Genomic DNA, 20083 nt, shown 5'->3' with positions numbered 1-20083 from the left:
GAATGTGCTGTTCATTTCTAAACTGGACGCTGTCTTGATCCGGTATGTCGTATGACTAGCACAGGAATTGTGAAAAGACGTGGACATCAGCACTTTTTCGGCACATTGAGACAGACGTGCGGAGGAGTTCCGCGCGTCGCGGTGGAGCCGCATGGCGCAAAGCATGGCGCATATATATATATATATATATATATATAGTCATAAATAAACTTTAAAATGTTAAAAACACATTAATATTGGATGGATTTAGCATTTGCTGCAGTGTTGAAAACCTTGGATCTTTAATCTGTGAGCAGCAGAGAGCTGCATAAGGCATTTTAGTACCATAAGACAGACTATAAACCCAAACCTTTCTTTCATTAAGTGTTTCTTAACTGGATTACAGCTGTTATTCACATTGGATGAATTTACTCTATAACAAATTCTTGTTGAATAGTCTCACAACGTGTCGCGCCAGATCGCCTTTAATATTTTGCAAATTTTAAGTTTGAGTTTTGCACAAATTTCAGCATCCCATAAAGAATCACTCTGTACAGATAGAAAATCATCATAGGCAGCGTTGCTATTCAGCAAACATCCCATCTGTGAAATCTTAAAGCAAATAATATAAAATTTCAACTTTTGTAATAAGTTGGTGGCGTTGTCTTACTAAACTCGAATGCAGTGGCATTATCTCATATGGGGGACAGTGATTCAACATCAATGTGGATCGGTACACTTTGACTTTTACACAATAAATTTTGCAGAGTAAAATATACTCTGCTGGGACAACATTTGGTCCCAGCCCAAATAGATCAACTCTATCACAGTGTAAAATCAATTCCATCATGCTGTGAATGACTCTTATTTGAGTAGAAAAACTTGATTTGACAAGATGGTAGAGCTGATTTTACTCTATAATAAATGTATTTTACTCTATTTAGACTGGGACCAAATGTTGTCCCGACAGAGTATATTTTACTCTGCAAAATTTACTTTGTAGGTTCTTAGTTTGGAATAAAAAGTTCATAAATAAATTCAACTTATTCTTCCAAACTTTCTGGATGGAGTGATGCAATCACTGTTATAAGCCCCGGTCACACGGCGCTAACTAAGGACACCGAAGCCAAAACGAAACAAGAAATCTGGACTTACGTTGACTTTCAGAGACATCATTTAACCGTCGTCCAGCTTTGTTTCTGCAGCTGGCGCTTCATCGGAATTTTCAAACTGTTGAAAAAAGTGAACAAATCCTGACGACAACCTCAATTCATCCGTATTCCATTTTGCTTTCTGTCTTGACGGTTTCTTATCGTTTGCGTAGTTCCTGTACCGTCAGCATGCCGTTTGATTGTTGTCCAACCTCCAGCCTCTCTCTCTCTCTCTCTCCAGCCTCTCAAAGTCTCTGACTGTGATGTGCGCACACATGTTGTCAAGACAACGGAGCTGCAGGTGGCTGTGGACAGCACGGACTCGCTGCAGAAATGATCACACGCTGGCGCTTCGTTTTGTTTTTGTTTAAAGCTTCAAGGGTGCCATACACTTTGCTTTTCTTTTGTTAGTTTCAGTTCTGTTTCGGTCTTTTATGTGCTCTGCAGGCTTTTCAGTGATGGGAGAAGTCTTGGCTCATTTGTCCACTTTTTCTCAACGATTTGTGACTTTGGTACTTGTTTTTCCTTCGTTCAGCTAACGCCGTGTGCCCTGTGACCAGGCCCATATGCCGTCCACTCTAAGTACCCCTCGCACACAGAGCAGGCTGACCCCGCCTCCTGCAAAAAGCAGGAGACAAGAGGACACAAGCAGCACAACTCACTGAAATGTTGGTGACTGAGTTTACGGCAGTAAGGAGAAAAACAAAACAAAACAGAGACAATATCATTTTAAACATCAATTTTTGAACATTTTGAATTGATTGTGAATTGTTAAAAGAAGATTCTGGCACAAATCGATTTCCCTCCAACACCCCTAGTAGTCATGTCTTAACACTTGACAGCATGTGCTTTTGTGCTGTGGCTCTTTCATATGTGTATCTACACTGAGTAGACTGAATAGAAAGTACCCCAGATAAATTTGCACTGTTCAACTGTGTGTATGATTACAATGTTGTGTAGACAAAGTTCAAATAGAAGCACAGACAGCAGCCTTGATAAAATGAGAATAGCTGTGAATCACAGCTCTGACACTATAGTTCTCACAAATAATTTATCATTAGAAACTCTTCATTTACTTGAAAGTTATTAGCCTGGATTCTGTTTTTGGACTATTCACCACCCAGAGAACAACACATGCTGTCATGACTCTGACACAACTGCAAAAATCAGCAGCGGCCCAGCAGCTACCTCAAAAAAAAAAAAAAAAAAAAAATATATATATATATATATATATATATATATATTGAGGTGAAAAGGCAGTGAGTGACAGCTTTGGACATTCCCTCCTCTCCTCACTTCATTAGCCCCTGCAGAGCCAGCCAAGCAAGCATTACGGGGACAGATTGCTGTTTAATTTGAAAGATGTTAAATTCACTCTGGGCAATGTGAGATTTACTCAAGAGAGTCATCAAAGTCTTCAGCCAGAGCTGAAATCACTGAGCAACATTATGACTTGCATTAGAAATTACAGCTAGAATTTCACTCAGCAGAACTGCAGCGCCAGGCCTAAACCAAATGATGTTTCTCAGTCTTCTGATCCTGGAGTTAAACATGGATCCATGCATCCTCTTCTGTTTAGTGCACCGAAGCCGATCCCAGTGTACACTGGGAGGATACAACTACAACCATACACTGTATATATGTCTGTGACATCACCTGCTGAAGAGAGGTTAAGAAACTTAAATAAGGTGGCGACCAATGTTGTCATCTTAGCAGTGCCTAACTCCTCCTAACTCACGGTGTGACATACTTTTACACCGGCCAACCCATAAACAGGCAAAGAGGTGTGAGTCCGTCATGATCTGAACAGGAAGAAGGAATCTCTATCACATCTGCATCTCACAGTTAGCAAACAAGCAAAGCTACGCTAAAGCTAAGAGGCTAACTTTGGTTTGGGTGTTTGATAAAATTTGTGTGGACTGGCCGGTGGTTGAATGTGGGTATTAAAACATATGACTGGCATATTGCTTTAATAACCACGGTACAATCAGTGGACCTAAGCTCACCAAGCTACTTGCTAATTTAGTGTAAATGTAATGTATGTGGTCAGAAGTGCTCCAAATGTATTAGCATTATGTGCCTTGGACTGTGCGCTGTCGATCATCAAGATAATGATGATGGTGTTCTTGTGACAAAACTAGATGTTTGACATGGGATATTACATGAATAAATTTATTTAAACAGCACCAACTTCCAACATAAGTGAGGTCTAGCATGAGCAAGGTCTAACCTTACCCACTCCCATAGGCTACAGTGGCAAGGAAAATGTACCTGAGGTATTCCTCCTTGTTTATCTTAAGGTGCCTTGACACTTGCACAAATTTGATCCGTGCAGTGCATGCACTCTACCGTTCATGAGAGTAAACACATTGTAAACCATTGTAAATTGTGCTCGGCTTCGTGCAAGTGCCCAAAGAAAACTTTGAAATGTTCTAAATCTCTGTCACGCATTAAATATGTGAACTTCACATTAACATTTCGCAAACAATTAAAAACACTGAGTGTGAGTGCAAGTGAATGCGTCAGCGGCGCACCACAGAGATGCTAAATTTATCATAAACATACTTTTACAGCTACTCATATGAAGGAATGAACATGCAACTGTTTTACCAAGCTATTTCAATATAAACATTACACATAATTACCTTTTAGACTATTCCAAATGCGTTCTCCACCTCATGAAGCGCAGGAGAGAGAGAGGAAAAAGAAGTTGCAGATGAAATGGTCCTCTGTGATTCCAGAAGCAATTAGAGGTGTTTTCATCAGCCAAACTCTGAGACAAAATGATTAATCCACTACGGAATCATTATTTTATATTCGCAGCGTCTAGTGGCACAAAGTGCCGCATCCAGCTGGGAACACAGCGTGTGGCATTGTCACAACGAAGTGCGTGGCAGTGTGGAGCCAAAATGCATGCAAGTGTCAAGGCACCTTTACTCTTCATTCATGGTAGATTCTATATATGCTGACACACAAATCAAACCTCCTGTTTTCCAAAAGGCCTCTGTTGGTGAAGCATGAGCACAGAATCACTAAACTAGTTAAGAGGAATGCAGCGTTGCAACAATAAGCAATTCAACTCTGACACTGTTTGGTTTGGATTTTCATTTGCATGTCCTAATTTGCTAAGCCACCAGTGGTTCCTCTGTAGACTTTTGGTAAAAAATAATTCCCCATGGGTGTGAGCAAAAGAAATGATCCAAATGATTTCCTGAAAATAATACTTCATTGTCTCAGCAGCTTATTTAAAGTAGCACAACAGCAAAATGGAACATTCGTGCAGTTAGTGTAGATACAAAGTGTGCCGTTGATCACGTTTAAAGCTTTTCTAATTTCCCATTTTTTTGTGTCTGGATCACTATTTTTTTCACAGATCTCTAATGTACAGCAAGAGGCTTTTTTCCTCATACTGCTTCAAAAGGCAGTGTTAGCCTTTTTGTAAGCCATGCATGGGAAGAGTTTTTGGGTCGAGAACAAACGCTGATTGTATTTTCATTGACTTGTTTTTCTGTTTGGCAGATATGATCGGCCAACTGATATATCGGTCAGCCATTAATTTGTTGGCCTACTCCTCCCAGATCCTTTTGCTGATTTATGCCCAACATGGCAAGTCAATGAGGGTTGACCACAAAATTACCCTTAAACAGTTAATTGTGCCAAAGGTCAATGTCAAGGAATTTGATTATACACCTGATCTGGATAAATTGTAGCACACACTTCCAGATTCCAGATTCCAGAATTGCCCTGCCAAAGTGAATCATTTGGGTAAAGGTCCATGTCAGTGGGGTCAAATGTAAGATTGCTGTATCCCTTAATGTCTTCATGCCCATGAGTACTACTACAATGTAAATGGAAAAGTGAGATTATGTCAAGTAAACAAGGTTATCTTAAAGGGGAACTATGCAACCTTTCTTCCTAAATTTTAGAGTTTCAAAGTAATTATGATTGCCAAATAACTTGTTCCAGGGAGAATGGAGCCCCCCCCATGCCATAGTGAAAAACCTCATAACTTCAGAGACATCAACCCAGTCTCCTTTGAATGAGAAAGTCTCAGTTCTCGTCAGAAACATGAACTGCTTTATGCTCAACAACACATACATGCTACCCTATCAATGTACTGGCTAGTTAGCAGCTAGAACGAGCCAACAATGACTTTATTTCTTACATGGTCAACGTCATGGCAGAACTGACAAAAAAGCAAAGGAAACCACTGTCAGAGGAAGTGAAGGAGAGGAAAAAGTGTGTGATCGAGCAAGGGGTCAAACATAAGTCAACCTCAGTCGGGCTCTCTTGGAATGCCAAAAACTGAATGATGAAGAAGCGTGTAAAACAGATGCAGACCTGGTGTTCTTGCTGTTTTTGTTGAGTAGTGAGTGTTGTTGACATGACCCCACGGATTGTGCTCGCTGGCTCCATTGAAAACAAATGCTCATGGATAGCAGGGGATAAGGGGAGGAAGGAGGGAATGAGTTGTTACGAGTTTGTATGTATGTTTCTATGTATGTAAGTATTCCGAGCTGTAGGGGGAATGAAGAATCTGACCAAAATGAGAAAACGGCAACAAAAAAAATGACCAGAGTTGCACAGCACCTCATTAAACTACAAATCCACAAAGGCATCTCAGTTACTAGTGGGAAGTTTTCTCCATCAGATGTCTGTTCCTTGACTGGGTGTTGCCATGAAAATAAATGTTTAAATATCACATTTCTGTCCCTTTTTTCCTGTGATTCACTGGAGGGTAAATAACAGTTCATTAAACATATTGCAGTCTTCTTTTGAGTTCTTCTCAGACAAACACAAATTGGATACATGACCCTGACATCATACGACGGCCTCACATCATGTGCAGTCTCCTCTCCTGGCAGTGCACAGGGCCATGATTTTTAATTAAACCTCCTGGGGACATCATGAGGACAGCAGCTGGGCTGTCAAAAAGCCATATAGACACTGTCGCCCATCAAAATAATGAAGGCTCGACTTTTAACCTCTCGTAAAGGAAGCATGCTGAGGTAGTTTCACTCTCATCAAGGGAAGCAAACAAACTGCCACATCATGTTGCTTACTGCAGCTATAACTGATGCAGTAGCCTGTGTTCATAAGCACCTTTAACGTGAGTAATTCATCTCTGGTGTTAACTGCAATTAATTGGTATTATTTTTTAACTTCTATCATGTCTTCAGATCCTGTGATTTTAACGAGAACAGATTCAAGCTTGTTTAAGTCAGATCAAATCCATTTTATTTGTGCAGCCTACAGGCTGCAGTATGTCAGGCTGAGAGATACCACATCTGACTCTGTGATCAGTACCAAAGGAGTACCCCAGGGCATGGTGCTGGCCCCTCTTCTCTTCACCCTGTACACCTCTCACTTCTGCTACAACTCTGAGCTGTGTCACATCCAGAAGTTCACAGATGACACAGCCATTGTTGGATGCATCAGGGATGACAGAGAGGAGGAGTACAGGAGCCCAGTAAGGGAAAAGCTGCCTGGTGCTCCACAAGCCATCTACAGTTCAACACCTCGAAGACAAAGGAGCTGGTCATTGACTTTGGGAAGTCAAAACCAAGACCGCGACCAGTCAAGACCGCAACCAGTTCTGATCGAGTGTGCTGAGGTGGAGGCTATGGATTCCTACAAGTACCTTGGGCTGTGGCTGGACAGCAAACTGGACTGGACATCCCGCACCAACCATTTGTACAGGAAGGGACAGAGCACACTGTACTTTCTGAGGAGGCTGCAGTCGTTTAACATCTGCAGGAAACTCCTGTGGATGTTCTACCAGTCCATAGTAGCCGGCGTCCTCTTTTACACTGTGGTGTGCTGGAAGGGGGGCAGCACATCCAAGAAGGACACATCCAGGCTGGCCAAACTGATCAGGCAGGCTGGCTCTGTGGTTGGCATGAAGCTGGACTCTCTGGTGACGGTGGATGATGCCAGTCACCCTCTGCACACTGTCATCAGCAACCAGAGGAGCCTCTTCAGCCACAGACTGCTCCTTCCCAAGTGCAGGACCAACAGACTGAAAAACGCCTTTGTCCCTTAGTCCATCAGACTGTACAACTCCTCACTCAGGTGGAGGAGGAGTAACAGGAAGACAGAGATCGGAAATGAGAGGATAAGTAGAGGCCAGTAAACCAGTATTGATCATTATTATCACTTTACCGAGGCATTGCTAGGCCGGTAGCGTAGATTTACTTCGATGCTACCTGGCTATACCTGCCCACTGTGCGTAAACAAATGACGTCATAGCGCGCAGCCCAAGAACTGTCCGCAGAGGGAAAAAAACAACTAAAAAAGGCGAGAAGTGTGTGTTGGTCCCAATATGGATATTCCAGATGATTTTCTCATGGATAGTACGACAATGAACAGCAGCCAGAACAGCCAGCTTGATGAGAACACACTGCTGAATTTGGAGAGCAGCGTGCGCCAGCCGAAATGACAAAAGTTAAGTGAGCCAACTTTTTATGTACGCGTTACGTGTTGTGTATCTGAATAAAAAGTGATAATGCAAATGACATGCTGTTGCTGTGCGGTATGCATTTTCTGATTCCCTCCGTCCATGCCGTCACCCGCAATGACAGATATTATCTGTCATTTTGGGCGACTGGGCATAGATGTCGGGCCTCTGAAAATGCATACCGCCCTCCAAAAGCATGTTATTGTATTATCATTATCGCTTACTGACGCATTGCTGGGCCGGTAGAATAGATTTACATTTACGCTACCTGTCTATACCTACCCGCAGTAACGGGCAGGTATCCCAATACCCGCCCGCTGTACATAAAGTGATGACATCATAGCATGTGCAACCCAAGAACTGTCCAGACAAAAAGATGAAAAGGCGAGAAGTGTGTGTTGGTCCCAATATGGATATTCCGGATGATTTTATCATGGATAGTCCGACAATGAACAGCAGCCAAAGCAGCCAGCTTGATGAGGACGCCCTGGCGAATTTGGAGAGCAGAGCGGTACCAGCCAACACAACAAAAGTTAAAGTGAGCCACCTTTTTATGTATGCGTTTGCTGGGTGTCGTGCATTTTGAAATGACATTAAATATTGTTCATGTGATTCCACATGTTGTGTATCTCAGTAAGTGATAATAATGCAAATAACATGCAGTTGTCAAGCGGTATGCATTTTCAGAGTCTGTCAGAGTAACTCGGGTTAATATTGGTCATTTTGGGCGACTGGGCATGAACGTTGGGCCTCTGAAAATGCATACTGTCCTCCAAAAGCATGTCATTGTATTGGTATGTCTGGTATTTATATTGTGTATTTACAGTATATTTGCAAGCTGTTTTTCTTTTTAACTTTCACGTTTGATACTCTGTGTGCTTCTTACCCTGTGTGCTGCTATACAATACTGCTGGAACCTCCCAAGGGATCAATAAAGTTCTGTCTAATCTATCTAATCTAATCTAATCAGAAACAAATCACACAAAAGTAACAGGAGCAATCTTACTCGGTCTGCAGCTGCCCAAGGGATACAGGGTTTTAACTCAATACCCATCATGACCCACAGGGTGCCCAGAGGGTATTTAGATCTCAATTATTTAGATCGCAATGCTTGCCTAACTTCCTCCTGTGAGAAGAGAGTGATCTTGCCCCTGTGCTTAAGGACAGGATTAGTATTGTACCATTGTTAACTACAGAGAGCACTGGAAAACAGGATGTAATTGTTGATATGGTACAGGACCTGCGCCCGGATATATAGGGCATGAGCCTCCATCATGCTCCTTCTGTACCACCAAGAAACCATCTCTTACCTTTCCAAAGTCCCTGACATCAAACAGGTCAAAAGCCTCAAAAAGTTCACTTTTCTTCATGCCAAATGTGTCGCTGCATGCTGCCAGGAAAGTCCTGATATTCTTCAGGCACAGGAACTGTGTTGGGAAGACAGAAATGGTTCATTTGTGAGTGTGTAACCTTTAAATGTACCACAGAGCAGGATGTGCATTAATGATACATGGTCATTCATTTTCACTTGGAATAAAAGTCTGTTCAAACACTTTCCTGTTCTGTCAGATAGAATTTAGTCCAGCTGTCTAATAACTGCAAAACAGCTCTTTTTGTGTTAAAATAGGACAGTTCATAAATAGGAAAGAGGAAACAAAAAGCAACCGTATAAACCGTGAAATCCAATTGCAGCATGCATTTTGCATGTTGCTTTTATCAGAACTCCCATTTCTGTCATCTTTCATTGTTCTTGTTTTTTTTTTTCCCCAGAAGTCATGTTAATTAATCAGCCCACTCTCATGTTTTTTTTTTATTTTCATGCTCCCATCACGAAATGAGTAAAGTTTTCATGACAGGGTTCTTTTTAACTCACTATTACTAACCCTACTCCTACCCCAACCCTAGCCATAACCACCACCATTAATTTCGTGCAGCCATCATGGAATGAATTAGAATGAATTTGTGCTGGCGTGATGAAAATGAGGCGCTTTTCATCACAATATCACGAACCAATAGATTCATGTATATTTCATGCTGCTGAATCACAACTTGCCGTGAGACCGGGTTGTAATTAATGCATTCTCCATCTTCTTCATCTAATCAGCTGGTGATGTTGAAGAAATGTCTGTTTTCCAATCCTTCTCTACTCCACTCTGACATGAAGCTGTGGATAGAGATGCAAAAGGAAAATGTCGCACCATTCCCAGTTTCTCCACTCACATCCACAGAAGTCTGTAATTCTTTCAGAGCTGTCCTGAGTGTCTTGGTTACTTCTCTCATTGTTCTCTTTCCAGCATGTTCACTCAATTTTGGAGAACTGCCTACTTGACACATATCTACCATACATACTGTTTGTGTCTGAATGACTGATGAAAATGAAGTCAAGACATATTCAGTAACTAGGAAATGTTCATGTATCCACCCCTGAAGTGTATCAAGGAAACTGTCTATAAAAGTGATGCTTTAATCCTTATACTGAGAATACATTGTCCCCATCAACTATTTCGGAATGTACTACAGGCCTTAAATGCAGGAATGAACATACGTATAATAACAAATGAAATGAAGCTGACCACACAAACCGTACAAAACAAGAAAAATCTTGGAGTCATACTATCTACAATGAAACAGAAGTCAAAGTAAATGTAAGGATCACTGTTTTTTAGCCTGCAAGTCAGCAAACCAGTGGTAGCATGTTGTTGTTTTCACTGGCATTTGTGCGTCTATGTCTTTGGATAAGATAAGTCAAAACGACTGCACATATTTCTTCAAACTTGCTGGGAATATTCCTCAGATACAGTGAGGAAAATAAGTATTTGAACACCCTGCGATTTTGCAAGTTCTCCCACTTAGAAATCATGGAGGGGTCTGAAATTTTCATCTTAGGTGCATGTCCACTGTGAGAGACATAATATAAAAAAAAAAAAAATCCGGAAATCACAATGTATGATTTTTTTAAATAATGTATTTGTATGTTACTGCTGCAAATAAGTATTTGAACACCTACCAACCAGCAAGAATTCTGGCTCACACAGACCTGTTCCTTTTTTCTTTAAGAAGTCCTCTTATTCTGCACTCTTTACCTGTATTAATTGCACCTGTCTGAACTTGTTACCTGTATAAAAGACACCTGTTCACACACTCAATCAATCACACTCCAACCTGTCCACCATAGCCAAGCCAACGAGCTGTCTAAGGACACCAGGGACAAAACTGTAGACCTGCACAAGGCTGGGATGGACTACAGGACAACAGGCAAGCAGCTTGGTAGAAGACAACAACTGTTATGATTATTTATTAGAAAGTGGAAGAAACACAAGATGACTGTCAATCTCCCTCGGTCTGGGATTCCATGCAAGATCTCACTTTGTGGGGTAAGGATGATTCTGAGAAAGCTCAGAACTACACAGGAGGACCTGGTCAATGACCTGAAGAGAGCTGGGACCACAGTCACAAAGATTACATTAGTAACACATGATGCTGTCATGGTTTAAAATCCTGCAGGGCAGCAAGGTCCCCCTGCTCAAGCCCGCACATGTCCAGGCCCGTTTGAAGTTCACCACTGACCATCTGGATGATCCAGAGGAGGCATGGGAGAAGGTCATGTGGTCAGATGAGACCAGAATAGAGCTTTTTGGAATCAGCTCCACTTACCATGTTTAGAGGACCAAAGTCCCTGCTGCAGTGTGTGCAAACCTGGTGAAAAACTACGGGATACATTTGACCTCTGTAATTGCAAAGGCTACTGTACCAAATATTAACATTGATTTTCACAGGTGTTCAAATACTTATTTGCAGCAGTAACATACAAATAAATTATTAAAAAATCATACATTGTGATTTCCAGATTTCTTTTTTTTAGATTATGTCTCTCACAGTGGACAGGCACCTAAGATGAAAATTTCAGACCCCTCCATGATTTCTCAGAGGGAGAACTTGCAAAATCGCAGGGTGTTCAAATACTTATTTTCCTCACTGTAGATCTCTATATGTGATTCGATTTTGGAGTAATTTCACCAAAGGTATATGGCCGGGTCCTTAAGGGTATCCTATGAGGGGTGCTGTTGGAATATCGAGTACCAGATTCACTGCGATGTGCAGTCCGGTCTCTATATGACTGAAGTAGGAGCTGCGTCCGCACTCGTCATTACATCAGACCTGTTTATGGTGGATGTTAGACTCCGCCTGGGCTGCCCCTTGTCACCAATCTTGTTCATGATATTCATGGACAAGGTTGGGTAGGATTACTTTTAAATGTAATCCAAAAGTAATCAGATTACAAGTAATCCAAATGTATGTACATACATACATGTAATCCACATGTATTCTTTCAAAGTAATCCTACCCAACCCTGTTCATGGATGTGATTTAAAAGCGCAGTTGGAGACCGGAGGGTGTCCGGTTTGGCGACTTCAGAGTTGCCAAACTGTTTTTTGCAGATGCTATGGTTCTGTTGGCTTCATCAGGCAGTGACCTCCAATGCTCAATGAGCAGGGTTGAGGCCAAGTGTGAAGTGACTGGGATGAGAATCAGTACCTCCAAATCTGACACCATGGATCTCTGTCAGAAAACAGTGGATTGTCCCCTCTGTGTCAGGAGAGAGTTATTGCAGCAAGTGAAGGAGTTTATGTATGTAGTTTATGTGGGGTCTTGTTCACGAGTGGAAGTAGGTTGGAGCATGAGCCTGATGGGCAAATTGGAGCAACGTCTGAAATATTACAGACGCTGTACTGGATCGAAGGAGCTGAACCAGAAGGCGAGTCTATTTACACTCCTATCCTCACCTATGAGCTTTGGGTAATAACTGAAAGAATAAGATGGCGAATACAAGTGGCACAAATGAAGCATAGCGTCAGTTCTACAAAGGGACTCACTAATCAACGTTTCTCACAATCAGCTAATAGTCTACAGCCACGCAAATAATCACAAACGGACGCCACCGCTGATTACCACATGCAGGTACATCCTTTAAAAGCTTTCTTGTCTGCCTTAACGCTGTGTTTTCAGTTCTACATTTGATGCTCCCTCTGCCACCCCACTGCCACCAGCTGGCCCTTGTCTGTCAAAGGGGGATGGCCTCCACCCCTGCCTTTCATATCGGCAGGATTCAATATTATTCAAGTCATCCCGCCACCAAGACGAGGGCCAAGGCTAAATCAAAATTACAACTCTGTATCAACCTCTGTAATATTTTCCTTTAACCTGTTGAGTCTTTTGGTAGAAATTAGATTTCTCCATCAGGTATCGGGGCTTACACTCCTGGCCAGGGTGAGATGCTCCACTGTCAAGGAGGGACTCACAGGAGAGCTGCTGCTTCTTCACACCAAATGGAGCCAGCTGCGGTGGTTCGGGCACCTGATGAGAATGCCCGGATGAACATAATGAGAGCGCACTGCTTCATTCATGTCATTTCATGACTGTACATCTATGATCATGGGTCATATATGGCACAGAGAGATCATACACCAATTAGCTAAACTGCAGGATTGTCTTACAGACATAAAGACATGGATGACCTCTAATTTCCTGCTTTTAAACTCAGATAAAACTGAAGTTATTGTACTTGGCCCCACAAATCTTAGAAACATGGTGTCTAACCAGATCCTTACTCTGGATGGCATTACCCTGACCTCTAGTAATACTGTGAGAAATCTTGGAGTCATTTTTGATCAGGATATGTCATTCAAAGCGCATATTAAACAAATATGTAGGACTGCTTTTTTGCATTTACGCAATATCTCTAAAATCAGAAAGGTCTTGTCTCAGAGTGATGCTGAAAAACTAATTCATGCATTTATTTCCTCTAGGCTGGACTATTGTAATTCATTATTATCAGGTTGTCCTAAAAGTTCCCTAAAAAGCCTTCAGTTAATTCAAAATGCTGCAGCTAGAGTACTGACGGGGACTAGAAGGAGAGAGCATATCTCACCCATATTGGCCTCTCTTCATTGGCTTCCTGTTAATTCTAGAATAGAATTTAAAATTCTTCTTCTTACTTATAAGGTTTTGAATAATCAGGTCCCATCTTATCTTAGGGACCTCGTAGTACCATATCACCCCAATAGAGTTGGTTTCTTCCTGTTAAAAGGGAGTTTTTCCTTCCCACTGTAGCCAAGTGCTTGCTCACAGGGGGTCATTTTGACCGTTGGGGTTTTACATAATTATGGTATGGCCTTGCCTTACAATATAAAGCGCCTTGGGGCAACTGTTTGTTGTGATTTGGCGCTATATAAAAAAATTGAATTGATTGATTGATACTTGTCTTGTTCACTCAATAAGAGGGATTAAATATTGGAAATTGTGGTGTTTTATATGGTGTGCGGTTTTCATTTTTGTTCTCCACAGCAGCAGCGCGATGTGGTGCAACACATTCCAGCTGCTCGCACTGTATAAACGCAACACTTTTGGTTTTGCTCCCATTTTGTATGAGATGAACTCAAAGATCTAAAACTTTTTCCACATACACAATATCACCATTTCCCTCAAATATTATTCACAAACCAGTCTAAATCTGTGATAGTGAGCACTTCTCCTTTGCTGAGATAATCCATCCCACCTCACAGGTGTGCCATACCAAGATGCTGATTAGACACCATGATTAGTGCACAGGTGTGCCTTAGACTGTCCACAATAAAAGGCCACTCTGAAAGGTGCAGTTTTGTTTTATTGGGGGGGGTGGGGGGGGGGGGGTACCAGTCAGTATCTGGTGTGACCACCATCTGCCTCATGCAGTGCAACACATCTCCTTCGCATAGAGCTGATCAGGTTGTCAATTGTGGCCTGTGGAATGTTGGTCCACTCCTCTTCAATGGCTGTGCGAAGTTGCTGGATATTGGCAGGAACTGGTACACGCTGTTGTATACGCCGGTCCAGAGCATCCCAAACATGCTCAATGGGTGACATGTCCCGTGAGTATGCTGGCCATGCAAGAACTGGAACATTTTCAGCTTCCAAGAATTGTGTACAGATCCTTGCAACATGGGGCCGTGCATTATCCTGCTGCAACATGAGGTGATGTTCTTGGATGTATGGCACAACAATGAGCCTCAGGATCTCGTCACGGTATCTCTGTGCATTCAAAATGCCATCAATAAAATGCACCTGTGTTCTTCGTCCATAACAGACGCCTGCCCATCCCATAACCCCACCGCCACCATGGGCCACTCGATCCACAACATTGACATCAGAAAACCGCTCACCCACAAGACGCCACACACACTGTCTGCCGTCTGCCCTGAACAGTGTGAACCGGGATTCATCCGTGAAGAGAACACCTCTCCAATGTGCCAAACGCCAGCGAATGTGAGCATTTGCCTACTCAAGTCGGTTACGACGACGAACTGGAGTCAGGTCGAGACCCCGATGAGGACGACGAGCATGCAGATGAGCTTCCCTGAGACGGTTTCTGACAGTTTGTGCAGAAATTCTTTGGTTATGCAAACCGATTGTTTCAGCAGCTGTCCGAGTGGCTGGTCTCAGACGATGTTGGAGGTGAACATGCTGGATGTGGAGGTCCTGGGCTGGTGTGGTTACACGTGGTCTGCGGTTGTGAGGCTGTTTGGATGTACTGCCAAATTCTCTGAAACGCCTTTGGAGACGGCCTATGGTAGAGAAATGAACATTAAATACACGAGCAACAGCTCTGGTTGACATTCCTGCTGTCAGCATGCCAACTGCACGCTCCCTTAAATCTTGCGACATCTGTGGTATTGTGCTGTGTGATAAAACTGCACCTTTCAGAGTGGCCTTTTATTGTGGGCAGTCTAAGGCACACCTGTGCACTAATCATGGTGTCTAATCAGCATCTTGATATGGCACACCTGTGAGGTGGGATGGATTATCTCAGCAAAGGAGAAGTGCTCACTATCACAGATTTAGACTGGTTTGTGAACAATATTTGAGGGAAATGGTGATATTGTGTATGTGGAAAAAGTTTTAGATCTTTGAGTTCATCTCATACAAAATGGGAGCAAAACCAAAAGTGTTGCGTTTATATTTTTGTTGAGTATACATGTCTATTGTTTTTGACTATGACTTCTGTGTGACTTCATCATGACATCATTCATACCAGTCAATTACAAACAGTCGCAGTGGGATCGTTCACGCCTGTGTCCCTCCTGATGTCGACTCAATGTTTTCGTGGTTCGCTCATTCAGGCTGTTTCGCTGTGATTCTCCATAATTTGTACTTATTTGTGCTATGTGTGAAGGGGCCCTAAGGTTTTTCTCTGTACAAATGGTGAAACCACAACTCACTCACTGAGACTGTTTTTGAGGAAAGGGCAACTATAGCACATACTGATAAATCATCAAAGCAGAAAATTTATGTTGGCTAAATCTTGAGGAAAAAAAATGCTTCGGAAGAGAGCCATATGCGGATGCCGCTTGACACCCTGTGCACAACTGAGGCTGGTGTAAAAAACATTCTAGGTGAATGCTTTGATATGTTGACTGCCAAGTTTGACTTTTTCGGACATGCTGCCGCTGCCTGATGGCTAATAGATAACTGTAGAGAAAAATTAGCGGCATCCTCTGGAATTCTTTCAGCATGAGAGATTTTTAAGCACAGTCCATAAAGATTTTCTTTTTGAGATGACAGAAAAGTTTTGCTCAGGAATATGGACATAACTGAACAGCATAAAAGGCAAAAAAGACACAAAGCCTCTTTCAAATAGTGAAATATAAGTTCAAAAATAACGTCAACTTGAACTGAATGGTACATTTTGGAAAATCATACTGAAACAAAATGCATTTAAGCCAACCTTTAATACATTTTTTCAACAACAAATTTAAAAACAGAAATTTTGAAAATGAAAAGCTGAAATTAATTAAGCCTCTTATAAGGGAAAGGGATGTGGAGGATGTAGCCTGCTCAAAACAAAAGAGTTGTAAGGAATCCGTATTGATTTGTGACCTTCTTCTGAGTCTGACAGATCACTGTCAGCATCATCAAGGACAATCTGTTCTAATTCTGTGCACGTGTTGTTCTCACAGTCAACAGATCCAGACAACTCGGGGCAAAAAACATCACTGTTTTTGCACGAGCAGTAGACTTGTTGCATGACCTCTGGACGAGCTGGGGGATCCCCATCCAATGAACTTTGAGTCCATCCCCCTCAAGAAGCCATCCGTGGCCGACTGGGTCTGGCGGTGTGATGTGGTGCTGCACATATTAGTTTTTCAGCAACACATTTCCCCTTCTTGGATATGTAGTGTGTTCGTGGCTTGCAAATAGTACAGGAGGCAGGAACTGTGTGCGCTGAGTGACCAGAACTGGTGGAAGCAGAACTGCCTGCTAGTCGTGTTGACCGCCGACTTTCTGAAGCTCAGGTAGTTAATAAATATGGAATTTACAATTCCATATTTCCAATAAATGGGGCCAGCCCAATAAAGAGAGAACTGCCTTTGGGTTTTTGGGGGGACTGACCAGTTTTGAAAAATTAGAAAAAGTAGAACATTGAAGGGTCCCCAAATACACAATTCCCTAGGACACAATAACGTAGGATTCACAATTCCCAAACATGTCAAAATTGGCCCAGATTTGCTTCTTGAATTTTATGCAAAATCAAGGCCCCGTCACACTTGAATGAGCACAAGCCAAGCCGAATCAGGAGGAACGTAAATAAACAAAACATAATTCGTACCACATCTGGGAGAGAATAAGAATTGCAGACAGCCCTCCGAATACCCAGAGTACGCTACCAACCCACCCCAAGTGATTCGTGCACATTCTGCCTGTATCAGCTGTCAGATGCAGTCCAAAAGTTTTGGAACACAGTATGAATACCTAGAATGATGTTGGATTGCAGTAAGAATTTCACAAATGCACCTCAAATGCCATACAACTGTGGTTCGAACACCCAATTTAATTAATTACCCTCTACCCAAAGTTTGGGTAGAGGGTAATTAAGGGAAGGGGCATGGCAGAGGGAGCGCTGCTTCCGCTATCTTTTGGAGAACCTGCTATGTGTCTCTGCTGGATGTCGAATGACATCCAACCTATGAGCTGATAATATGAAAACCAGGGTTCACTGACTATCAAATCACTGTAGTACATGTACACCTGATCAAACCACTACGGCCATCAGATCACCAACATGCACACCCCTCATTACCAGTGCAGCAGTGATATCCCCCAACCCACGATGCATCACAGTACACCCACAATCAGAAGAACCTGGACTACATGTATCAGGCCATACGTTGGATATCATATGTAATCCGAGAAGTGTGAAGGCAGATGCTGATATGAAAGCATCACATTGCAGCCGGCCAGCCCCTCTGTCACTCATGCACTTTCTCTCTCCCTCTCTCCCAATGTCACTCAACCCCTGACACTGCCTCTCACGGCTTTCTCCACCCCAGATATAGCTCTATGAACTTATCACACTGTTCTCAACGCATGTGTGTCATGCCAATAAGACAATGCTTCACACGACGGACTTTCTGAACTGTGCGATCGGGTGTAACGAGCCCTGATATGCAGCAGACCGTCCCGCCATCTGGATGTTGCAAGCAGCAATGGGGCGGACGGTCCTGTGTGGAAGATCCCTGACGAATCAGTTTTTTTGGATATGACTCTGGTCCACATGAGGCCTGAATTTATACACACATTTAATTGTAGTACCTTCATAAACGGTTGCATCATCAGTCCTTCTAATGGTTTAGATGATGTATTGGTCATTATTATCACTTTACCGGGGCGTTGCTGGGCCGGTATCGTAGATTTACGTCGGCGGTATCTGGCTATACCTGTTGTGTGGGCCGCCAGAAGAGGATGTACTGCTGGCCCACCACCAAAGGGCGCCCTGCCTGAAGTGCGGGCTTCAGGCACGAGAGGGCGCTGCCACCACGGACACAGCCGGGAGTGACAGCTGTCACTCATTAATTCCTGACAGCTGTCACACATTCTTCATCATCGCACTCCATAAAGACCAGACGTCATCTCCACCTCATCGCCGAGATATCATACTTCTTTGGAGGTAATATCCTCAGCCTTTGTAAATCTGTTTTTTGTGAGTTTGCAGGAGAACTGGTCGTTTTTGAGGAGGCTGTGCAAGACGGCGCTCCTTTTCAGCTGAGACCGCTGCAACGCGCTGAGTGTGAGGTGGAGGTGGCATTCCCACCGTTGTTGTTACTGGGTGTACACACACCCACACTTGACTGTCTTTGTTCTTCGCCAGCAGTACCAGATCCGACAGTCGGGGACGGTGATCACCTGGGAATTCGGGACTTGGCGGCTCCAGTATTCACCAGGTTCTGGGGCGGCGGAAATCGTGTGGTTCCGGCTCTTCTTAGGACAGACGTCTTCTATCCTCGAGCCTGCCCACACGTCACCTTTGTGTATTGACTGTTATGATATTCTGAGATTGTCTGTATGTTCGTTGTGCACATTCACAACATTAAATTGTTATATTTTGGCTCATCTATTGACCGTTCATTTGCGCCCCCTGTTGTGGGTCCGTGTCACTACACTTTCCCAACAATACCCGCCCGCTGTGTGTAAACAAACAACGTCATAGCGCGCAGCCCAAGAACTGTCCGCAGAGGGAAAAAAAAAGAACTGTCTGCAGAGAAAAGATGAAAAGGCGAGAAGTGTGTTTTGGTCCCAATATGGCTATTCCGGATGATTTTTTTCATGGATAGCACAACAATGAACAGCAGCTAAAGCAGCCAGCTTGATGAGGGAGAGCAGCGCGTGCCAGACAGCACGAGACACGACAAAAGTGAGCCAACTTTTTATGTACGCGTTACATGTTTTGTATCTCAGTAAAAAGTGATAATAATGCAAATAACATGCTGTTGTCATTTTGTCATTTGCATTTTTCTGAGTCCCTCCGTGCATCCTGTCGCCCGCAATGACAGCTATTCGCCCTCGTCTAACTCAGGCGAATAGCTGTCATTTTGGGTGACTGGGCGTGAACGTCGGGCCTCTTGAAAATGCATACCGCCCTCCAAAAGCATGTTATTGTATTATTATATGTTTATTACAGCTGTGACACCAAATTCACAAGCACTGATATGTGTCTCTTTGTCACGCTGACTGATAGCGCAGCCGTCTGAATGAGGTGTTACAGGCACAATAACATATTATTACAGAAACATCTTCTAACACATGAGGTGGACTGACAATGGATCTGTAATATCATGCTCATTATGGACATACCAGCACATTCACAAATGCTGTGCACATGCGCGTCTCTGTGATGTGCTGACTCACAGAGCAGCCATTTGGATGGGGTGTCACAGCCACGACAACATATTATTACAGATACATCTTCTAACACATGAGGTGGACGGCAATGGATCTGTAATATCATGCTCATTATGGACGTACAACTGCATTCACAAGGAAGCACTGCACTGATGTGCATATCTGTGAGATTAATTTACTTTTCATGATACCGTCATGAAATGGCACGGGATTGGGTTGTTCAGGACATACCGCCCTTTGTTTGAACCCAGGGTTCCAGCTACGGTGGGCAGTACTGCAAATT

General features: G+C 43.0%; 1 protein-coding gene across 2 annotated transcripts in view; it reads right to left on the bottom strand.

Annotated features, from left to right (window-relative positions):
- LOC117511416 (guanine nucleotide exchange factor VAV3-like) overlaps positions 1-20083 on the bottom strand; it is a 397959-nt gene that overhangs the window by 317707 nt on the left and 60169 nt on the right. For both annotated transcript variants that reach the window (XM_034171445.1, XM_034171451.1), the window contains exon 2: positions 8898-9014. In XM_034171445.1, the coding sequence (XP_034027336.1) occupies positions 8898-9014 (117 nt within the window). The remainder of the gene's footprint in view (positions 1-8897; positions 9015-20083) is intronic.

The sequence above is a fragment of the Thalassophryne amazonica genome, chromosome 1 (genome assembly GCF_902500255.1).
Source record: "Thalassophryne amazonica chromosome 1, fThaAma1.1, whole genome shotgun sequence".
NCBI lineage: Eukaryota > Metazoa > Chordata > Actinopteri > Batrachoidiformes > Batrachoididae > Thalassophryne > Thalassophryne amazonica.
The sequence above is the reverse complement of the archived record's forward strand: the minus strand, read 5'-3'. Positions and strand labels throughout refer to the sequence as shown.